This window comes from Marmota flaviventris, chromosome 4 (assembly GCF_047511675.1).
Source record: "Marmota flaviventris isolate mMarFla1 chromosome 4, mMarFla1.hap1, whole genome shotgun sequence".
Taxonomy (NCBI): domain Eukaryota; kingdom Metazoa; phylum Chordata; class Mammalia; order Rodentia; family Sciuridae; genus Marmota; species Marmota flaviventris.
Window position 1 is genome coordinate 74,065,562 of NC_092501.1, and position 25,115 is coordinate 74,090,676.

The 25,115-nt window shown below is 35.6% G+C and overlaps 1 protein-coding gene and 1 non-coding gene across 2 annotated transcripts; both read right to left on the reverse strand.

Annotated features, from left to right (window-relative positions):
- Window positions 1-282: 282 nt before the first annotated feature.
- Window positions 283-25,087, reverse strand: LOC114102392 (mitochondrial import inner membrane translocase subunit Tim23). The gene is made up of 7 exons (XM_027947850.2): window positions 24,836-25,087; window positions 23,624-23,682; window positions 18,309-18,402; window positions 17,265-17,349; window positions 14,864-14,922; window positions 12,505-12,615; window positions 283-999 (listed from the first exon to the last, which is right to left on the reverse strand). Exons 1-7 carry the CDS (start codon window positions 24,939-24,941, stop codon window positions 884-886), a joined length of 630 nt encoding a protein of 209 aa, XP_027803651.1. The 5' UTR covers window positions 24,942-25,087; the 3' UTR covers window positions 283-883.
- On the reverse strand, window positions 15,374-15,577 carry LOC114102477 (small nucleolar RNA SNORA74). The gene has a single exon (XR_003584514.1). It is a non-coding gene; the product is annotated as a small nucleolar RNA SNORA74 (small nucleolar RNA).
- Window positions 25,088-25,115: the final 28 nt, after the last annotated feature.

Here is a 25,115-nt window from a genome sequence, read left to right on the forward strand (position 1 = left end):
TTCCCCAAAGGAGTTACTATGTACAGAATTAAACATGATTGTTGGATAGACTGTACTAGCATACTATTCTGATTAACATGAAGTATCTTCAGATTACTTAATGCCAACTTATCAGTCTACTGGTGAAAAATCCTATCCTAGTTGTTAATTTCACCAACAGACCTTCATTGCAATACAAACACAAAAACATGTTGTTTTGGCCTCCTTTAGGCAGAAGAAAATGCCAAGATTAACTTTGCCTTCATATCCAAAGAGATGTTTTATTTTCTTTTTTTGTGGTACTGGGGATTGAATCAAGACCACTCTGCCACTGAATTACATCCCAGTCCTTTTTAGTTTTTCAGACAGGGTCTTCCTCAGTTGCAAAGGTTAGCCTCAAACTTGCAATACTGCCTCAGCCTCCCAAGATGTTGGGCTTAAAAATGTGCACTGCTGTGCCTGGCTTGGGCAGATGTTTTAGAATGGAGACACCAACTATATGGTTATGTGGGAGTTATAACGGTTCTTATTTTTTACCCTTTATTCAGAACACAGGGCAACACTGCAGTTTGAGATCATGAAATGAACAAACAGTGATAAAGTATTAACAATAAGCATGACCTGAATTCTGAGAGTAAGTGGTTTTCTAGGTCAAGGAGTAGGAGAGAGAACAGGTGCAATATCTTCTCCAAAGGAGAAGAGAACCAACCACATTACTCAGTGAGTCACCAAAGGGTTTTGCCTTTAAGGGCAAGAAGAAATGCCGGTCCTGATCTTTATCACAGCAAATTGGAATTTCCAATTTCTCAAACTAATTGTAGGTAGAAGAGAAGGTAACTCCAGACTGATTAATTGGTCTAGATGACTACTGAAATGTCCTACATTCATCAGTTGGTAAAAATCTTCAGAGTGACTGTTGAAGAAAGGAACCTTTCATGTGTTCCCAGTTATTATACAGTGCATAGAGGCTGGTAAGTGTTAGTCCTGCCAGACCACCTCGTGCTACACCTCGAAGACCACCTGGGAGAGAAGGGAGAGAAAAAAATAATGAAATAGCTTTGTATTGTATAGTGTCCTAAAATGAAAATACATCAATTATGGGGTTACACTTGTTTAAAACATTCAATCTCAACACAGGATTAAATTTAGATAAACTGTGGTTTCTCAGACATATTTAAAGTCTGGTTGATAAATTCTCAAAACCATTATTTAATACACATACATTTTTTTTTTTGTATTTCGACATTCACAGCCCTTTTCACTTTCAATTTAACAATTTGTAGCTACCAGGATTAATGGGTTCATTTATCTCAATTCAGGTTGTAACTGTTGGTTCTGGATATAAGACCTTGTGTTTATTATTTCTGAAGTTCTTGAAAGTTCTTTTCTGCTAGTTCATACAGTTTAAAATTTCACTAGCATTTAAATTCAACGAACTTAAACTATAATGTAAATAAGGTGAATACTTTATGTAGAAATATAGCAGCCTTTGGACTCTGAACAGGTTCTCCAAATATTAACTTTGAGGACTCAGAAGGAGTAATGGCTAAGATGGTGGTGCTAATGTAAATAGCAACTCCCAGCACTGATGTGTCACTCTCCTACAACTGAAGAGCCAGAGACACCCAGCTTTACTGTACTAGCAAGGGGGGGAAAATCATGAGTCAGACTTTAAACTACTTCTTTTTGACAACAAAGGAACACTTGTGGAAAAAGATTTCCTTTGAAATGCAGAAACAAAAATGTTTCAGTCACTTGAAACAAGCAGCAACCACACAGAAATTTCCCAACATAGAAAAAGCCCCAACTTTATGGTTACATCGCTTTAATAAATAGCTTTTATGTGGTAAAGAGAAACCAAATTAAGAAGCTCTACAGAAATGGGGGTTCCCAAAGACACTTAAAAGACAATGTGATTCTCTTGCAGTTCCACAAACATGGACTTCAGGTAGCCCACTGTGTTTCTGCAGAGTATTTGTCCTAGTTGTGGTGGATCTTATTACCTTTGAAGTCTATGCCAGTCAGTTCTGTGAAATTCATTAACATCACTTCAGAAGTAACCATTTCTGCAATGAGTGTACTACCAAATGGTTGCAGCTGATAGATTGGAGGGCCACTCCCTGCAGGAATCTTTCCAGTCTGAAAACTTCTGATATCTGACCTGCTTAAGTTCTCAGGCTTCTACTGTGAAATGCCTTAATTATCTCTCTTAAACAGACTCAAACAAATTTTTTTTTTTGAGGTCTGTAAGAAAGATCAAAACATTTTTAAAAAGCCCCACAAATCAAAGTCCACATCATCCCTATCTTGTTACATTTAGACTGTAGACATGGCAGTTGAATTTGCAACTGTACCCAGTGTTGTTTAGAAAATATAATAAAGCTGTAAAATAACATACACTTATCCTGTTGACTTAAAATAATATGCTCAGTTTAATAGGGATCTCATGCTTTTGACTAATAATAGGTCAAGAGAAAGCTGTAGGGCTGAAAGGAAACTAATAGACCAAATTCCTAAAATGGAACAAAACTGAAGCATGGGAGAATACACACCTGCATTACTATGGTTCAGTTATTAGACCTAAACTTTTGAAATGTGATGAAGGTTCTCTAAAGGAGACAGCCAAAATAATAACACTTCAAACTCCTTTCTGAATCAACCAGAAAACAAAGGCAAAGTTCCCCTCATTATTATTTATCAGTAGGAAAGTGGCAAGAGGGCAGTTAATTGAAAATACAGTAGTTTTGGAGATACTTTTCCATGATGATTCAACTTTACACATTCATTACAGATCCAAAAGACTGCTCACTTGACTTGGAAAGAGCTAAAACCATTTTTTCCAGCTGACCCTTTGTTCTGAGTGCTCTAAGAACATGGCTTCTATTTGGCCCTTGTGGAAGAATTTTCACACTAGTTCTCAAGTAACAAGCTTCCACATGTATTCTCTTTGATACAGAAATCCTCTGATGCAGAAATTGGGAGTTACACAACAACAATGGGATCTATAAGGCTTTAAGATCTTTAGGATACTAGTGTACCTTAAGTGTCCCTTAAGAATAATTTATATCCCAGAAAGCAATTTCTTTAACCAAAACAAAAGCTAAGTTCAATTCAGTGTAATAAGCTCTTTAAAGGTTAGAGAAAAGTTACCTCAAGCAAAAAGACACTAAACATATGCAATGTTAGATTTCTATTTACCACATAGCTAATCCTGACCCATGTTTTAATTTTAACTCTTTTCAGTAATTTCAGGGTTTCCCAACTGGTCAATTTGTTAAGTTTAAGGGTCTCTGTTTTAAGTTCTCTAAACAACTTCTCCCCAACTAAATACAGGAATTTGATCATCAAATATAACTGTGTTGAACATGGAGTAAGCAAATAAGGTCAATGGTCAATCTATACAGAGCAAAGCAAATAAGACTTGTGTTTCAGTTTTACTTCCTATCTTTTGGATCCTTACATAATTTTTCCAGAGAGAAAGAACAAATAATGGTTTTTGTAAACATGGGAAAATAAGAATCAGAATATTTAAGTGTAGGTGCTTCTTATATAATTATTTAAATGTACCTACTTAAAAAAAAAAAGTCAAAACACCCAGTGGTTTGGAAGGCTGGGACTGTGGCTTACTGTTTAAGTGCCCCTGGGTAAAATCCCCAATACCCAGAGATGGGGTGGTAGGCGGGGATAGTGAGTGGAAACACATCCTTAGTTTTCAGACACTGAACAGACAGGCAGCAGTTGCCAGCAACAGTTAGTGGCTCCTGCTGCACAGAAACAGTCTTAACTTACATATTACTAAACACCATTTGGGGGGAGGGGGTTGTTTTAAATTTTTTATTTTTAAAAATTACGGAGGTGTTTGTAGCTCAATGGTAAAGTGTATGCCTCAGCATGCACAAGGCTCTCAGTTTAATAACCAGCATCCAAAGAAAGAAATGAAACTGTAGTATAATACACAAAATTTATCATCTTAACTTTTTAAGAACATAAGTAGCATTAAGTACATTTGCACTATTATGCTATTATCACCAATGTTCACTGCCAGAGTAACTCTTTGTCTTTCAAAACTGAAACTTTGTATCCATTAAAAAAATACTGCTCACTTCCCATCCTTGGCAACCACTACTATACTTTTATGTCTCTTTGACTTGATTATTCTAAATTCTCATATAAGTAGAATCACACAATATTTGTACTTTTGAGACTGAATTACTTCACTTGGCATCATGTCCTTTAAGGCTAATCCATGCTGTAGCAGGCAAGAGAATTTCCTTCTTTTTAAAGGCTGAATAATATTATCTTGTCCGATATACCACATTTTGTATATCCATTCATCTATCAAATGGTTAATAGATACTTGAGTATATACTTTTTGGCTATTGTGAATGATGTTAGGAACTAAACAGTATTGAAATTTAAAGAATCATGAAATCAAACCCTAAGAGTTAAATCAAAACAGCCTGTGTAAAGATCAAATATCAAATTAAGCTAGAAGACAGAAAAGGAATTAACATTCATTGAATTATACTTTCAGATATAAGCACTTATTGTAACTTGTTTCACAACCCTCAAAGTAATAATATGGGTGAGCCCATTATTAAGATGACCTTTTATAAAAAGTCATGTAGCTGGTGAGATTCTAAAACATTTCATTACATTTCTGTCTTAAATGGCTGAATTAACTACATATTCTCTATATTCAGGCTTTTTGATAAATATCTTTATTTGATGGATTGTTGGATTATACATTAAACACCCGATTAGCTGACTTATTCTGGTTTTTTGGTAATTCATCCATCACATATATCAGGTAGTGTTTCTATTCCATAAATCTTAAGAGGAAGTCTCAAAAGGATTACAAAACCCCAAGTTTTCTTGAGATATTTGAGAAAAGTTTTTTTTTCCTTCTATATTAAAAATGGAATTTACTTGTAATTTTATGTTTAAAAGCTCAAAATAACTTCTTGTAACATATGTATGTAAGTACATATAAATAGAGCTTCCATGGATAGGAGAGTGGATTAATTACATTTTATGCTCATGAAAAGTTTATCTCGTGTTATGATTTAGATATGAGCTATCCCCCCAAAATTACACAGCTGAGACAATGCAAGATGGTTCCGAGGAGAAATGATTGGGTTCTAACAGTCTTGACCCAATCAGTGAATTGATCCACTGCGAGGGATTAAGTGGTACGGTGTGGCTGGAGGAGGTGGGAATTGGGGTGTGGCTCTGGGGTATATATTTGTATATGGGATGTGGAATCACTCTGCTTCCTGATGATGTGAGCCGCTTCCCTCCACCATGACATTCTGCCTCACCTTGAATGGAGCCAGCCTTCTATGGACTAAGACCTCTGAAACCATGAGCCCTCAAGTAAACTTTTCCTCCTCTATAATTGTGCTGGTTGGGTCCTTTTAGTCACAGCAGTGCAATAGCTGACTAAAATACCTTGGCACAGGAAAACCTTGTTAAAAACCTAAAATATTTCCACATTGAAAATATTCAGTGGAAGACAAATTTAAAACTTAACTGACAGCACAAGGATGGCACACAGCCCGTAAGTTTTGTTGGTGTACACTATGTTTAAAAAATTAATTATTTTGCCAGCCCAGTTGCCCATGCCCTTAATCCCAGGAAGTTGAGGCAAGAGGGTTCAAAGTTCAAGAACAGCCTCAGCAACTTAGTGAAACCCTGTCTCAAAATAAAAAGCAAAAAAGAACTGGGGATTTAGTTTAGTGGAAATGTGACCCTGGGTTCAATCTTAGTACCAAAAAAAGACTTAAGTATTTTAAAACCAGGAACTTCACACAAAAATCTGAGATTACAATTTCTTTGGAATAAATGGAAGGCTTCTTGCTGGAGCTGAGTGGAAGGTACTTCTAGCCCAATGCAAGGATATGGAAGTTTGAGGTCCGTTCCATACCATCCCTTATTTTCCAACATAAGGTAAGCCATTATGGCATTTCCTGTATTACAACAGCCCTCATTATAATAATGCACTGAATTAGGATCTAACTTAAAACATATTTCTAACAAGAGAGGGAAGAAAAGGCTAAATATTTGATGTTAAGCCAAAGATATGGGAACCTAACATTGTGTGAAGGACTACAGTGTTAACACAATAGGGGAAACCTCCAACCTAAATTAGGAAGATAAAGATCTTGGCTCAAAAGAGAAAAAGTAAAAAGAACATCCATGAATTCTATGTCAAGTGACAAGTAGATTCTAATGTTTATCACAACTGTGGAACAGAGGAGGTAAATACACTGCTGACACAGAGTTCTAACATCACTTCATAGTTACTGATTTAGTTTAGCTCAACCACACTGGCAATCATTCTGGCAAAGGCCAATTAGGTTCTTTTACCAATTTTTGGTTTAAAATATTAAAGATCTTCCCTGACCATGTGCCTTCTGTGACCTTTGGACATCCTTGATGGAACAGTTAAAGAATGCTCACTTTTCCATGGGTTTGGCTCACTCTTCAAAACTCAAGGCTATCACTCCCTCTGGCTTTGAGGATGTGGCCAGTCCCTGGGGAGATGACGATCAATAAGTCACAGGAGGTTGTTAGAACAGAGCTTTCTTTGTTCCTTTTTTTTTTTAATATTTAGTTTTTAGTTTTCGGCGGACACAACATCTTTGTTTGTATGTGGTGCTGAGGATCGAACCCAGGCCGCACGCATGCCAGGCGAGTGCATGCCAGGCGAGTGTGTTACTGCTTGAGCCACATCCTCAGCCCTGCTTTCTTTGTTCTAACTTGCATTTAAGTAACCCCACTGGAAATAAGACTTTGGGAGTCTCACCTGTGGAGAGGATGCTCTGCCCAGGACTCCCAGTTGGGACCCTGAAAAGTTGCCCTGGGGCTCCCCAGCTATATGACTTCAGGTGTTGGTGTTTCCCCCAATTTGGTGATATATTTTCTTCCCTTTCTGTCTCATGTACCACTTTTGCTTCCATATTATTGCTAAAATAAATGCTACATTGTATAAAGAGAGTATCTTTATTGTCTATTGGATCTGACCTGCCAAATTCAGCAGCTGCACACATATGCAATGCTTTATAATATTACAATGACCTAGCTATCCCATTCCTTAGTATTTGAAAGAATAAAAACCAGCATACTGCAGTGATACATGCCTATCAGTGTTTATAGCAGCACAATTCACAACAGTCAAGTTATGGAACCAACCCAGATGCCTACCAACAGAGGAATAGATAAAGAAAACATGTATATACACAATGCAGTTTTACTCATCCATAAAGAATAAAATTATGACATTTGCTGGTAAATGGATGGAACTGGAAAACATCATGCTAAGTGAAAGAAGCTAGACTCAAGAAAGTCAAAGAGGATAATGTCCTTTAACATGCAGAAGCTAGGAAGAAACACAGAATTAAAAAAAAAAAAAGTGGGGTTGGGAGGCAAAGGGGTAATCCCATAAAAATTCCTAGAAGAGAGTACAGTAGAGTAGAGGAAAGGGGGATGGGAGGAAAAGGGAAAATACTGGGGATTGAAATGGAGTCAATTATATGCAAGTATAAATGTCAAAATGAATCCCAGTATTACACTTTTTAAAAAACACATTAAAAAGAAAAATACCCTTAATCCTTGGGGAATAGCTAATTCCTTGCGGACCTGAAATATTTCCAACATCCAGTGTACTCTTCAAAAACAAAAATCTGAAATAATCAGGTGTGGTGGTGAACACCTGAATTCCGCACAGGAGGCTGAGGCAGGAGGGTTGAGTTGAAAGCCAGCCTCAGCAAAGGTGAGGTGCTAACCAACTCAGTGAGGCTCTGTCTCTAAATAAAATACAAAATAGAGCTGGGAATATGGCTCAGTGGTTTAGTGCCCCTGAGTCAATCCCTGGTACCCCCAACAAAAACAAACACCCCCCGCCCCCAAACCAAAACAAAACAAAAAACCTGAAAGGTGTGGGGGGGGGGGGGAGGAAAGGAGCTTGGTATAAAGTTTCAATATAGTAGGTTTGTAAGCATTTTAGTGGAAAGAATGATCATGTGGACAAACACATAAGAAAATGGGAAATTGTCAGACCAAAGAGAAGCTAGGTTAAAGAACTCTGATGATGTGATTTTTAGTTCAGGTCTGATGTTACTTTGATAAACTGTGTAATATTTTCCAAAGCATGTGAAATGCCATTACTAGATTCCCCGTGGCATATACGAATCCATTTAATAATGACCATGTTCTATCATAACACGAACAGCTATGGTTTTGCTATAATCAATTAGCTCAGGAGTGGCCTAGTTACTTATTTTCAGGGAACAAGGTCTCAGAAGTTAAAAGATATAGCAATCCTTGCTGCCCTCTCAAAGCCCTAATTAACAAATCTTATGCTTTCCGTAACAAAATCCGTTTGTAAAAGCAAAGTAAAAGGATATACAAATCCAGTTCTTCAAATTATATAATAATACTGAGTCACTGTTAAAAGGTTCTATTTATCAATATCTAAACTGAACAACAGGCCTTTAGAATTAAATTTCACATGCCAAAAAGAATTTCTCGATGACTTTTTCTTTGGGGGGGTACCAGGGACTGAACTCAGGGTCACTTGACCACTAAGCCACATATCTACCCCCATTTTGTATTTGTCTCATTGAGTTGCTTAATGCCTCAGTTTTGCTGAGGCTGGCTTTAAACTAGTGATCCTCCTGTCTCAGCCTCCCACGCCAACTGGGATTACAGGTGTATGCCACTGTGCCCAGCTTGATGACTTCTTTGTATAATTTCTGGCATCAATATTTTTCCAATGAATAAACATTAATGTGTGTAATAGGTGAATGGCTAATTGCTATAATATATGAAGTGTTTCAATAAATCAGTTAAGGGAACAACCCAATAAAAAATGTGCACATTAGTACACACCTGTAATCACAGCTTCTATGGAAGCTGAGATAGGAGGAATGCCAAGTTTGAGGCCAGTCTTGGCAACTTAGTAAGATGACATCTCAAAAAAAAAAAAAAAAGATAAGAATGTAGATGAATGGTAGAATAACCCTGGGTTCAATCCCCAGTACTGCAAAAACAAAGGATAAAGGACTTTGGGAGAAAAATACAAACAACATCTAAACAATAGAAGTTGCTCAATTTTGTAAGCAACCAGGGAAAAGGTGAGATATCAAGATTTTTCACCAAGTGTCATAATAAAAACAATGGTAAAAGTAAAAAAGTACTTGGAGGGGCACTCTGGCTTTAGTCATTTAACATTTTCAATATGTAGATCCTCTGCTCAATAACTTGTCTTTCAACAATTGTACTTTAATGTAGAAAACTGTGTAGTATGGTGTTTAAGAGGGGCCTCAAGAAGGTAATATTTGAACACAGACAAATGAGGGATAATGTCAGGTACAATATCTAGAAAGAATGTTTTAAGGGAACAGCCAAAAGTGGGTGTTAAAAGGCAACAGGAAGAGCAGTCAAATCTGGAACCCGAAGTGGCAAGGGCACAAATCATGTAGATGATTTGAGCATCATAGGCCACTGTAAAGAATATGGACTAATTAGACTTTTGATTTTTCTAAATATTAGAATTTCCATTAAATCATAAGCCTTAAAGTGTCTATTGTAACTCCCAGCAAATTTAAACATTCACCGGTCTCCTGAGTAGTCTATATGTATGTTAATTTTGGGTTTAGAAACCCTCTGAAACTTTCACGGGATCCTTCCAGAGTTCTAGAACATTCCCCATCACCCACAGAAAAGCAATCACCCAAATGACTAAGTATCACTGGAAACAAAACAAACAAAAAAGTCCTAAAATGACAGTATAATGGAGAGTAAGAAACAACTGAGATGTTTTAATGAGTTCAGTCTTCCCTGGAAGAGGCTGCAAATAAAGGCTGGATGGTGAGGAACCCAGGAGAGCTAGCTGCTGTGCAGAGTAACACATTCTGCTTCCACAATATAATAAAACAAAGAAAAGCAAAGCAATAAACAGCGTCTAATCATCTTTGACATCTATCCCTCCATCACCATTCCCTCATATCATCACTTGTGAAGTTCATCACTGATCATAACGTTCTATATTAATATTTTTCCTTGACCATTTTGACTTCTATTTCTAATCTTTTTTCTCTACTCCTTATTTCTAGCTTAATGCCCCCCAAGGATGACTCTTGATACTTTCAGTCAAAAAACTTGATACTACATTGCCTTTCAACTTAACTTTAAATTTTCTCCCTAGCCTCTCAAGCCTAAGCCTAGACTAACCTCCCAGACATTTCTCCTAAACCTTCCTTATATGGTATCAGGTAACTAAACAGATAAATTTGAAATTCAGTCTTTTTTTCCCCCTAACCACCCCCCCCTTAAAAATCATAGATGTACATAACATCTTTATTTTTGTCTATTTACTGTTTTTTAATGTGGTGCTAAGTATCGAATTCAGTGTCTCAAACATGGTAGGTAAGTGCTCTACCACTGAGCCACAACCCCAGCACAAAATTCTTAAGGCCCAATCCAACTATTACTCCTTTCTAAAATTTCCCGGATTTCTTGGAGGCTATTTGGTATGTTGAAAAATACAATGGGCTGTGAAGTCAGACTAGGGTTTGACTAACTTAGCTAGCCTGAATTTCGACTTGTCTATAAAAGTGACCTTTGCTCCCTTCAGACACTTATAAATAAGAAAATGTATAAAAAGCAAGAGACTTCCTTTCTCCCATATGTATATTTTATATAATTTTTAAGGACTTAGCAGTCTCCCTAATCTGCAGTCAATAAATGATATCTTTATTGTTTAGTTGTAGATGGAAAATACCTAAATCTTTATGTGGTGCTTAGGCTTGAATCCAGTGCCTCACACATGCTAGGTGAGTGCTCTACCACTGAGCCACAGCCCCATAATATCTACTATCTTAAAAATCAAGAAATATTATCTAGAAACATAAAAGAGTGAAGAATTAAAGTAACTGCCTTTCAGAATGGGAAACCAGCTAAGGTGAGAATGGTGAATGCATAGTCTCATGCATTATTGAAATCTTTGATTTTTAAGACAATAATCTTGACTTTTAAAATTATATGTCTGACAAAAAAATATTACCAGAAGTAAGCAAAGATGTACCAACAAAATAATTAGGCAATGGATCAAGGGTAGAGCATGTGCTTAGTATATGGAACAAGGCCCCTAGGATCAATCCCCAGTCCAATAAAGAAGAAATATAGAGACCTAAATTAGGCATCACTGGGACATTTGAGTCTAACCCACTGAACTTATACACAGAAGAGAACATAGATCTCCGAGTAAGATTCTATAGGAATAACATACACTATACTGAACTGTGCCTTTGGCTTTGTGTATACCAGTAAACTGGGCACAATGGTGCACACCTGTTAATTCCAACAACTTAGGAGGCTAAGGCAGGAAGATCAAAAGTTTGAGGCGAGACTGGGCAACGTTGTGAGACTCTTAAAATAAATTAAAAAAAAAAAAAAAAAAAAAAGGCTGTAGCTGTGGCAGAGAACTTAAAACATGGGGTTCAAATGAATGCCCCAAACCACAAACAAGCAAAATGAAAACCAGGAAAAAAGAAATACAAAAAAATGGTAATTTTGAATATTCCAAAACTTACTCTATCTACAATAAAAAAACAAAATGAATGAAAAACATAGAAAAGAATCTTCTTCCTTTTTCCCTGCTTTTTTTTATAGTGCTGGGGATTGAACCTAGAGAAATTTTTAGCTCTTTTTAATGGCAAAACAACAATAACAACCAGGAAGTATATGACCCAACAACCCCACTTCTGGGTATATGTATAAGAGAATCAAAAACAGGGTCATAAACATATATTTGTGCATCCATGTTCACTGCAGTATTATTCACAATACTGAAATTCAGTAGAAGCAGCCCACAAAACCCTTGAGAGAGGAACAGATATGCAAATTGTAGCACATGGAATGGAGTATTATTCAGCCTTCAAAAAAAAAGAAATTCGGATACATACTACAACATGGATGAACCTCAAGGATATTATGCTAAGTGAAAAGCCAATCACAAAAGGACAAATGATATACAAATTCACTTATATGAGGTACCTAGATTATCTAACTTATCTTCTTAAAATTAAAAGATTTCAATGATGCCTGAGACTACTGTACCACCATTATCACATTAGCTAATTCTCTGTTCCCAAAGGCAACTGTTTTAATTATTCACTCATCCTTTCTGTTCAGAGACAGAAAGTATAAGATTACCAGAGCTGGGAGAAATGGAAAGCAGGGAATAGCTGTTTAATGTGTTATCAGTTCTGGAAGATGAATAAGTTCTGGAGATTAGCTGTACAACAATGTGAGCACACAACACTATCTGTACCAAACACCTAAACATGGTTAAGACAGTAAATTTTATGACATATTTTAAATTAAAAAAACAAAACCAAAAATAACCACAAGGTTACAGAACTACACCATATTATAAAAATACTATAACATTTTCACTGAAAACTAAAAAAGCACACAACAAGTGTATTAAGTGATAGTTCCCCATTCAGTAGTACCTACCTGTACATTTATACAACATGCCTGTCATAGTTCCAGCTGCTACTGTGTTGAGGTCATCTTCTGCACCTCTTGTTTTCTCAATGATAACACCAAATGCACTATAAAGCAGAGCTAAAGGAAAAATAGAAGTGATGTTATAAAAGTGTGACTAAAAGTCAGTATGGCAATAATATTTAGATAAGTTTATCTGAAGATACACAGAATAATCAATGGAACGGTTTCTAATAGCAAAAGCCTGGCAACAAATAAAATGCATTTGTACCATCTAAACTGATACAGGAAGAAACTTTCCATACAATGAAATACTACAGTCACTTGAAACAAAAACCATTAATAATCAAAGCAGGCACATATGCACACTAGTACATGACTCTGATTGGCTATGCAAAAAATAATCTATGTAAGTTTTCAGAAGAGTAACTATTTCTATATACTACTCCAGGAAAGCCCAAAAAGTATATTTTAAATTTTTCATTTATATGTTACCCACATATACCCAGTATATGTACTTTGGATTAAGTCTGTTATAATTAGCCAGAAGATCTAAGAAATAACTATATCCCCAATTAATAAGAGAATTACAACTCTGGACAGGGAACAGCTGGAATGTAGCCTTTGAAATGCCTCTTTAAAAACCCTCCATTCCCCCTGATGGGCAGAATCATAGCTTCTAGGACAGGATCCCCCCATGTTTGTCTTTTGCTAGCGAAGCAGTAAAACTTTTCCCTTTTTCTCATATTTTGTGTGTGTATAAAATTAAAAAGAAATATAAAGTTTGATTCTTGTACATGTAAAAAACTATAACATTGGCACCATTTGGTTTTACATGATTTTCCCCCAAACAACCCTCAACCTCTGCTACTTTTAGATTCCTATCAGACATGAATGCATTAACGACTTTTCTTACCCTTTCACAAAATCATAGCTATAACTGACCCTTCAACATTATACCAAACTTAAGACTTATAACTCCTTTGTTATGGTATTTCATACTTTTATTAACGTTCATCTATCTGTTCAACTTATATAACTACAAGTGAACATGAGTAGAACATTATGATTGATCATATTACAAAAAGAATACAGAGTGACAAACCCAGTGACCACTTTGCTTAGGCCCGAGAGGTTTCTTGCAATGTGGGATGTATAGTGCTAAAACTGAGAAAGTCTGAAGCAAAAGGGACAGTAACTACCCTGGGTATATAAGCAATTAAAAATTAACAAGAGATCTGGGCATGGTGGCACTTGCCTGTAATCCCAGCCGTTTGGGAGGCTGAGGCAGGAGAATTACATGTTCAAAGCCAGCCTCAGCCACTTAGAGAGGCCCTAAGCAACTAAGTGAGACCCTGTCTCAAAATAAAACGTAAAAAGAGTTGGAGATATGGCTCAGTCGTTAAGCACTGCTGGGTTTAACCCCCAGTACAGAGGAATTAACAAAGGAGGTGAGGAATTAACAAAAGAGGGTGACTGTGTGCACACACATGTTGGGCACGGAGACACAACGGGGACAGGAGAAATGTAGGCATGAGCAGCATATGGAAGTAGCTATTTATTAGAATCAAAATGTGAATCTGGCTTTAAGGTGTTCAAACGCACTGCTTCTAAAGCCCACAACAAGGCTGGGATCTTAGTATATTATAAGAGGATTTTTCTACCTTTTCAATGAGTTTTCTACATTTTTCCTTGTTTAATCTGCCACAAGTAAAAGATTTCCAGACATTCAGTTGAGCTCATAAATTATGAAAACCTTGCGTTAGGGCATATGTGCCACAGGCTGGTCTATTTTAAGTCATCAATAATCAAAAGAGCCTGTCATTTATAAATAACACGTGATGAAAGTATTTGGTTCTGACTAAGCACTACTAAATTACCTCTTACCTAGAACTGCCAATGTTTTTGTTATCTACAAAGAAACTATTATAACTCTGGAATTAGGTCCTTGAAATCTGCTGAGCAGGTTATTAGGAAAAAAGTAATAGCACTGGACTAATCCATCATGTCTCCACTTCAGAACCTTGAACCTTTCCCAACATACATAGCCCTTTGCCTCAGACCTAAATCACCTGAATTTTGTTTAGTTAAAATTTGACCTTATTTGGTGTCCTGCATGGACAAGAGAAGGCAGTGTTTAAAATATTTTAAAACGTTTAGAAACGGTATACAGAACAGAAATAGCACCTACTATTTTATTAAATAATTCAGGGTCTTTCTTCTAATGATATCCTACTCACCAAAGTGGATTTAAACATAATTGTTTCAAATCCTTGAATCAGAATTTTGGTTGATCAAATTGTTCATACTTATATATTCTTTCTTCGCATTATAATATGATTTATTATCAAATGAGATTTCTACTTACCCAGAGAACCTAGAGTATTAGCCCAAAGTGCACCTTGCCTAGTCACCATATTCAAAATCCTACCAGGGAAGAAAAAATCTGTATTAAGAATCCATAGTTCTGTAGTAACATAAAAAAAAACCATAATAATAGCTTTTTAAAATGCCTAAAGTCAAGCCTCAACATTTTCTTAATTTTGAGATACATTTTAATGCCTCCTGACATTTCAATAAAGATGGTTTTTATGCTATATAAAATAAGGGTTAGGTTAAAATTCTCAACATTTTGGTTAAAATTCCCATATTAAATATAAAAAAATTATTAAACATGTATAAAAAAACTTTGAATAACAACTTGGAATATACTCTATATAACGTATTTTATAAAGAAACATTATAGATGAATGTGAAAATATCATTTTTACTATGACACAATGGCTTTTCTTTCTGGGAGGGGGGGTATATTAACTATACGATATGAAGTAGAACTGAACATTAACAACCATCTAACTAGAATACATGGAGGAAGTACCGTGTCTGCTCCCTAACTTGAACTAAGCAGCCAAAGTGAATGCTTAGCACACTCTCAAGGAAGCAAAGTCCTGCCTTGTACCAGTGCCACATGCTACCAGAACAGTGACATAGGCAACTGGATGAAGAAGACAAGATATTCCTCTCCCAGCAGTGTAACACCATCACAGGAATGGTTGTGTCCGGATAGCTGACTACTGCTGGAAACAATGGAAATATAATAACAAAGAGTAAAAGAACTCATTAATTAACGTTCTATAGTATAAAAATTTGTATTACTTCTAACAATGTTTAAAAACATTAATATCCTCACAAACAAAAGTATTTCTAATTAAATTATTTACTAATGTTTTAAGTTCAATATTTTAAAGTCTGTAATTAGCTTTAAAAATATTAATTTTCATTTTTGTATTGCTGGAGGTACTGCAAATTGGTAAAATTCTTTGGGATGCCTATTAAGCATAACCATCCTCAGCAACCATCAGCCACAGTTATTGTGTCCCATAAGGCAGAAAAGTAGAGGAAGTATACTCAAGATCACAAAACAGTAAACAATAAAAACCACATATATCTGTTTGATCCTAATCCTATCTTCTTTTCATTATTAAATGCTGCCTCTATGTAGAAGAATGATTATAAAACTACTACTCTTTTAAAAAATAAAGTCTTGGGGCTGGGTTGTAGCTAAGCGATACAGCGCTCGTCTGGCATGTGAGAGGCCCTGGGTTCGATCCTCAGCACCACATAAAAACAAATAAATAAAATAAAGATATAAATAAATAAATAAAGTCTCTTCAAAGAGACTTTTCACTTCCAAATTCATATTTAACATAACGTGAGGAATTTGTTTCAAAACAATACAGGAGAGGAGATGGGACATAATAAGCTGTGGCTGATGGTTGCTAGGATGAATTATGCTTCATAAGTATTCATCATGCTATTTTGTTTACTTTGGTATTAATTTAAAATTCCTCATATACAAGAAGTAAAAAAAATTACTGGAGCAACGGACAAATGTTACAAAAATAAACATAAAATACTGAAGGAGGATGGTAATTTAAGTACAGTGATTCACATAGTAATAAGAATATTAAAAGCTTCTAATTCAGTAAATCTGCTGCCATCTGCTGGCTGAATAATACATATGGAAGATGGAGTTCAAAGTGTCCTAAAAAAAACCATGAGCCAAAGAATACATATTTGTGATTCTACTTATATCAAGAATAAAAACATGCCAAACAGAACAACTTACTATTTAAGCAATATTGATAGAGACTGGTTATGTTTACTTCTTAAGCACAGTGAAGACATATGTATACTTTCTGGACCTTAAATGTACCTTCCCTTCTCTGCAAATTAAAATTCCTGAGGAAATCTTAATCTTTTAAATCTACCTCTAGGTTCTAGGAATTACATTTAAAGTTCTTTGGCTCCTCATTTCAGAAATGGAGAGTGAAGACATTAAGAAATTCAGGTAAAATGACAGACTTTGCATTACTCTTTTGAACTGCTTATTTCTTCATTACCAAGTTCTCCAGTTCTGCATGCCCCTGAATAATCCAAAGTTTATTACTAATAATTCAACTATTTGAAAAGCATGTCATATAAGCTTGGAGAATGGAATCCACATAGCTGCAAAGTTAGGCTGGTGCAGCACCAGCTGACTGAGGGACACTAACTCAAAAATCACTCCTTTTAAAAGCTTACATTCAATAATTGGATTCCTTGGTTCCTTCTATTTTGAGTAAGAAAAAAAAAAAAAAACAGGAAAAAACAAAGGAAAGTATATCAATGTTCCAAACATTTGCAATCTCAGATTTGTGCCCATTACACTACGAGAGCAGAGGTTAATATTCAAGGATCATTGTATCAGATGATTACATGAGACTTACTGTACATTTCTTGGTTTGGACCAGGCCATGTTCTGGGTTTCCTTCAATCCTAGCCGAAGACCATTCACTGCTCCAAATGCAGCTCCTGGTAAATCATAATAATTCATCCAAATATAGCTTTGTATTAAAAAACAACAACAACCATACTTCTGAGTAATTTTCATTTATACTTAATAGAAAAGAAGGATAAATATAAATACCAAAAAAAACATTGAAAATATAAAAAAAAACCCTTAAAACCAGTATTCTAATTCCTTTTCATTTTAAGCACCATCAACTTCTTTTTTTTTTAAAAGAACAATTTATTTTAAATAAACCAATTACATATTTACATAAATAATTTATTTAATAAAAATCATTCTTCATTCCTGATAATTCTTCTTAAGATAGACATAGAATTAGCTAGTTTGGTTGAAATATTTTCCACCAGATACCTAAAATGAATGCATTTCATTTATTTCAAGGCTAGTTGCCCTGTCAGTATATATATTATCCATCTGAGTTCTGTTGATTCTATAAGAACCCAAAGCTCTTTTGTTTCATTGCTGACCCTTGTTCAAGACAATAGCATCCTCAGCACTTTGGAAACAGTTATGTGATGGAAGTAATGTAGGATTTCAAAAGCCAGGGGATTGAAAAGTTTGATGTGCCATTTAAGATCTACATGATCAAGAGTGATTACTATTATTTAAATACCCCATGATTCACTTTCCTCATCATCAAAGTGAAAGCAGTAATTCATGTCAGCTAAGGCTGATGATCGTTTATGTAATAGTGATTTCCATGGTGCTTAATAAGCTAGAAAATAAGTATTTATCAACAAAACAAAAACAGAACCCAATTATTTCCTAAATTCCCTTGTGAATGTACTATAGAGCTGACTCTGGCTATTGACCAAAAATAAAATAAAGAACCTGGGTTGGACACCATGATCAGTTGGAAGAAGCTAACATAACTAGAGAAATGCTGCAATAATTCTAAGGTAGCACCATCAACTTCTTAAACTGAGGACACCAAAGGAAAAAAATATATCATTACACCCACCTGTCATACAACATCCTCCAATGGTAAGGAAGGCTAGTTCAAATCTGCCCCGTGTTTTATTAGCTCCAGTTGGTAAAATAAACTCATCCGTTTCCTAATGGATTAATAAAGAAAACCAAGTTGAGCATCACTCAAGACAGCACCTGAAAACTACTTTTAACTTTTCAAAGCAGTTTTTCTAGAAAGTAAAACATTGAATTAATGCAAACTCAACTGTCTTTTTATGGGGTGGAGGGTACTGGGGATTGGACTCCCAGCCCTATTTTGTATTTTATTTAGAGATAGGGTCTCACTGAGTTGTTTAGTGCCTCGCTTTTGCTGAGACTGGTTTTGGTTTTGAACTCGCAATTCTGCCTTGGCCTCTTGAGTTGCTGGGATTACAGGCATGTGCCACCATGTGTGGAAACCTCAACTATCTTATTTAAACAAAAATAAAATTGTCTGCAGCAATAGCAATACCTAAATCAAAGTGAAAGGAAATACATAATACATTTTGTTCTTAGGAGGGATTCTCATTTAGCACTTGTTTCCTTCAAAATGTAAATCAGATAGATAATATGTAATCTGCCTTAATGACAAATTTGAGGTGACAGAGTGTAGAAAGAACAGCTTTAAAGAAAAGAACACTGAAAGCTATAAGAATTAACAGATGACAGACTGTCAAGTCTGAAGGAAAAAAATAATTTTTGATTTTGTAGCAACTAAACCTTGAATACCATCTTACACATGTAAAATCAAATGATCCTCAAAAAATGAGCAAGAACTATTAAAGTACAATCATCTGTATCAGTCATCAGTCATACAAGGGCAAATTATACCCTTAATAGTATTTTTTTTCAGCTGGGGATTGAACCCAGGGCTTCATGCAAACTAGGCAAGCACACTACCACTGAATAATACCCTGACCGCATATATTCCTTTAATAACCTTAGGAAGTTATAGACCCTATTTGTAGTAAATGCATAATTAACATGAGTCCCTGGAAGATGACCCAAAATCCTGGGTTGAGAAATGCTACTGAGAGGGGCTGGGCATGTGGCTCAAGCGGTAGCGTGTTCGCCTGGCATGCATGTGGCCCAGGTTTGATCCTCAGCACCACATACAAAGATGTTGTGTCTGCCGAAAACTGAAAAATATTAAAAAATTCTCTCAAAAAAAAAGAGAGAGAAATGCTACTGAGAGCAAAAAATGATGATCAATTTAAGAGTCAATATACAGTTAGAAAAAACAGTTTCATTTAAGGAAAGCTTTCCATGAAAAAATAGCTTTGGCAAATTCCCTGATGGATAGCACACAGAGTGTGCCACATTCAACATACTAAAAACCACTAAATATCAACATTTATCCCACTCCTTGTAGCAAATACTGAACTTTGGTAAATGCATTACTAATTAGGAAAACTAGCTCTGCACTGTGTTTTTAATTTCTGGCTTGTGCATACAAAATACTCACCAAACACTGCAAGTAAACAAGCACATGTATTCTCATCACACAAAATGGTCAGTTGGGGAATAATAAGCAAATCTTGAGAAGATTCCATGTGATGATATACTGTACATAGTTTTTCAAATTTTGGATGCTTCTTGACATTTAAATTATAGTGATTTTAAATACGGTTATGCCGAACCTTATCAAGCAAGCTCAAGGGCATGTCAGCACAAGCTCACTCAAGGCTTGGAAGCAAATGTACATCAATTCATACACAAAACTGACAGTAAAGTATATTAATACAATGAATACAGGAGAAGATACGTTGAAAAGTTCTTGTTAAACCTGTACTGGTGACACTCTAGTTGGACACTAGTGTCACTAAAATACCATAAGTTTGTTTGTCAATACAGAAGACAAATGAATCTAAGAACAGATATCAATGAACCTGATGAAATAGTCAGAAGGCTGAGATTATGTGTCATCTTTATAATTTCATGTGAATACTACTATGGACACTGGAAATTATTTAAAGTCTCCTTGTTTTTATACCAGATATTCATATGGGCTAACAGAGAACAAGATTTATTAACATAATTTAGAAAACATTTTAGGGATGATTTAAGAGTAGTGATAATACAAAAGCAATAGCAAGAGAAAGCACAAATAAAAACTGATGCCAAAACTACTATATGGTCAGTTGACAGGCAGTATTTAAGATATATTTAATTTTCTAAAAGTATAGAAAAATATTTTAAAAATGTAATTTTTATTAAGGTATCATCTTTACATTTGTTTTCGATTGTTACATGTAACATGAAGACAAAAAGGTTTAGAAAAACTTTTTCAATTCTGAAGTCCCTCTAGCATCCCCAAATTCCCTATTTTGTTTTTGAATACACATTTTTTTTTGTCTAACCATACTCACTTAGCAATGTAAGATCAAAATAATATTGCATTTATAGCTAGAGTAGCACTTTAATTCTGAAGTCAACATTTAAGCAAAATACATGTTCTGTGAAATTCTGAGTAAACTGACAAGATGGGAGCCTCTAAAAAATCCACTTATTAAAATTTAATAAATTTAAATGATAAATTTTCTGCAAAAACAATGAAGCTTTAAACTCACAAGGTCCTTATTAAAAAACATTTTTTTTTTAAGGACTAGGGTATAGCTCAGCAGTAGAGCACTTGTTTAGCATGCTCAAAGCCTTGGGTTCAATTCCTAGAATAGGAAAAAAAAAATTAAGTTACTGACATATCACTCACATACTATACTACTCATTTATTTAATGTACAATTCAATAGTTTCATTCCCCACATAGTCTCAATTGCAAGCCATTACTAGTCTACTCTTCATGCCTATATATTTGCCTATTCTGACATTTCATATAAATGGAATCATATATTAAGCGGTCTTTTGTAACTGGTTTTCTTTGATTTAGCAGGCATTTTAAGTTCATCCATGTTGTAGCATGAAACAATAATTCATGTTTTAATTGCCAAATGATATTACATTACATAGATACGCCATACTTTGTCTATTCATTCTCCTGTTAATGGACATTTGGTTTGTTTTTGCTTTTTGGCTACTATGAACATTTATGTACAATTTGTGTGAACATGTTTTCAATTCTCTTGTGTGTATATCTAAGAGTAGAAATGCCAGGTCATAAGATAATTCTATTTTTAACATTTTGAGAAACTGCCAGACTATTTCCAAAGCAGATTTATCATTTTACATCCCCACAAGCAAAGTATGAACGTCCAATTTCTCCACATCCTTACCAGTATTTGTTATTGTCTTTTTCATTATAGCTCCTGGTGGGCCTGAAGTAGTATTTTACTGTGGTTTTGTGACTTCAGTTTCTCTAATTAGTGACACTGAAGTTTCATGTCATTACTTGGCATCTATACACTTTCATGAAGAAATGTCTATTTATAATTAGAATTTTATAATTGGATTGTTATTTCATTAATGTTTTAAAACATTTTTAAAACTAAACATTCTAACTATAAGTCCATCATCAGGTAAATGATCTGCAAATATTTTCTCCTAGTCTTTGACTACCTTTCCCCTTTCTTTTTCTTATTTTGGTACTAGGGAATGAATCCAGAAGTGCTTTACCATTCAACCACGTTCCCAGCCCCCAACCAGCGTTTTTTTTTTTTTTGAGACAGGGTCTCACTAAGTTGTTTAGGGCCTAGCTAAACTGTTTGTTTTGGTTACTATGAACATTTATGTACAATTTGTGTGAACACGTTTTCAAGTTAACACTACATAAAGAACATAATATGTTGTGTTGTTAAGTCTCTAGCCTTGAACTTGTGATCCTCTGCTTCAGACTCCTGAGCTGCTGGGAATACAGGCATGCACTACCATGCCTGGCTCTTTCCCCTTTAAAAAAAAAAAAAATTGTTTTCTTTTTTTGGTGGGACTGGGGATTGAACCCAGTGCATACCAAGTTGTTTCTGTTTTTTTTTTTTTTTACTATTCTTTTAGTTATCAGTGGACCTTTATTTATTGATACGCGGTGCTGAGAATCGAACCCAGTGCCTCACACATACTAGGCAAGTGCTCTGCCACTGAGCCACAACCCCTCGTTTTGTTTTTGTTTTGTGTTTTTGAGACAAAATCTTGCTAAATTGCTAAGGCAAGTATCAAATCCTCCTATTTCATGTCGCCTAAATTGCTGGGATTATAGGCATGTCACTGGGTCCAGCTTTTTAAAAAAAATCAATTTTGACTAAATTGAATTAACCAACTTTTTATTTATTACTTGTGCTTTTGGTAGCAAATGAACTACTGCATAATCCAATCACAACTATTTATAGCCATGATTTCATTCAAGAGTTTTATATCTTTAGCTCTTACATTTATAAAGTAATTTTACACTTGGAGTGTTTGTTGCTACTGTATGGAAAGCAGAACTGATTTTATGTTAATTTTATATTCTGAGACTTTGCTGAATTCACTTATTAATTGTAAGTTTTTTTTTTTTAATATTTATTTTTTACTTGTAGTTGGACACAATACATTTCACTCATTTATTTGTATGTGGTGTTGACGATCGAACCCAGGGTCTCGTACATGGGAGGTGAGCGCTCTACAGCTGAGCCACAACCCCAGCCCTATTTTTTTTTTTGTACCTTTATTTGATTTTTAAAAGACAAGATCACATCATTTGCAAAGTGTTTCACTCTTCTTTCAATCTGCCATTTCTTTCTCTTGCCTAACTGCTCTGGCTACAGAATGTTAAACAGTAGTGAAGTCAGTAGAAATTGCTTTTATTACTCCTGATCTTAAAGGGGAAATAGTCCTTCACTATTGTGTAGATGCCATTTATTAGGTTGAAGGAATTCTCTACTATTCTGTGTGTGTGTGTGTGTTAAAATCATGAAAGGGAGATGGATTTAATCAAATGATCTTTTTGCATCTATTGAGGTAATCATGTGGTTTTGTCTTATATTCTTATTTTTATTGCTTTATTACATATTGATATGTCACAGAACATAAACTGATTTTCAGTACATTAAATTAACCTTGCTTTCCTGAGATATTCAACCACTAGTGTTTAAAGTCTTAACATTTAGCCCAGTATTCTGATACTACAAAGTGAGCTTTAAAAGCAAAATTTACTTTTATCAGGGTGCATTCCTTGTTGGTTTAACTCCCTTTAAAGGGGGTTAAATGGTTTCAGGGAAAGATACAAGCCAAGTTCTTAGGGTTTGTGAGGAAAAAAAAAAAAAGAATGGAAACCAGAGACTTAGTATATGGTAGAATTAAGTACCTGTACTAAGTTCATGGATTAATTCAACTTGGAATTAAATAATTGAACTTTTTAAAGTGTAAGATAAAACATCAAACACTAAAATTTTAATCTTACCTGCACAAGATATCGTGGATCCACATTTAAATAAGGAGACAGAGGGTTCATACCAGTTACTAGAGAGAAAACAAGATGTTATTTGCATAAAAATTCCCACAAGTTATTACATATAATAAACTAAGCTTCTAACAGTTCCCTGTCTTGCAATTCTGATTTATAGGCTCCATAAATATTTTATTTACAAGCTCCATGAAATTTTGTTTTTTCTCTTTTCTTCTACCTGTCAGTTTAGGGGCTGACTCATTCTGGAGACCCTCAATCTCAAAAAACAATGTTCATAGCAGCTCAATTCACAATAGCTAAGCTAGGGAATCAACCTAGGTGCCCTTCAACAGATGAATGGATAAAGAAAATGTAGTACACTTACACAATGGAATATTACTCAGCCATAAAGAATAAAATCATGGCATTTGCTGGTAAATGGAATTGGAGGCAAGCTAAGTGAAATAAGCCAGTCCAAAAAACCGAAAGGCCGAATGTTTTCTCTGATATTTGGTTGCTGAATCACAATGTGGGGGTGGGGAAAGTTCACTGGATGGGGGGCGCATACGTGGGGGAAGGAAGAGGGAATGAGAAAGACGGTAGAATGAACTGCACATAACTTTCCTATGTTCATATATGAATACACCACCAGTGTAACTTCACATCATGTACAACCACAAGAATGGGAAGTTATATTCAGAGAAGCATGTAAGTATATATACCTTCGTGTATTATAAAGTATAGCTCACTTTCCAGCTTATTTAGATGGTTTCCTGACTTTTTCCAACTCATATTTACTTCCCGACTCCACGTATTGAGTGTTTGGCCCCAATAGTTACTTTGGAATTTGATTTTTTTAAAAAAAAATTCGCCAAGAAGCTAACTAATTGCTTGCTATTTGCAATACGCTATTTCCAGAAAATCTGGGCTTTTCTCTTAACTCACGACAACATATAGGAATACATATAATAACAGAAAGGGACCTAGATATAAACGGAAGAAAGCATGCATCATCCCTTAAATCCGGGTCAACCACAGGTAGCTTCCCCAGGGATCTACAGTCCCCCAAAACAATGTTCATAGAAGCTCAATTTCACAATAGCTTTGAAAGAGCAGCCGGTCAGACACATTAACCTCGCTACCAGCGCTGATGCTTCCGAATGGCTCACGTTAAGTGCAGACGCCGGAAGCAGTCAGAAATGTTCGCATACTGGGCCCGATACTTACGCGGGACGCCGGCTAAATCCGCGTGCGAGTAACCTGCTCCACCGGCTCCGAAAAAACCCGCCAATCCCCCTGTGGTTTTGTTACCACTTCCCCCGCCGCCTTCCATGGTGTCTCAGGAAACTACCGTCTCGTTCCCGACCCTGCCTCAAGCCGGGGTCGAGCGCTCGGCGGTTGCTTCACAGTAGGCGCGGGGAGACCCGCGTTACCACAGCCTCCTTCACACGCTGACCTTCCGGGCGTCGATTCCCGTTAAGCACCACACTTCCGTTTTACGGCTGTG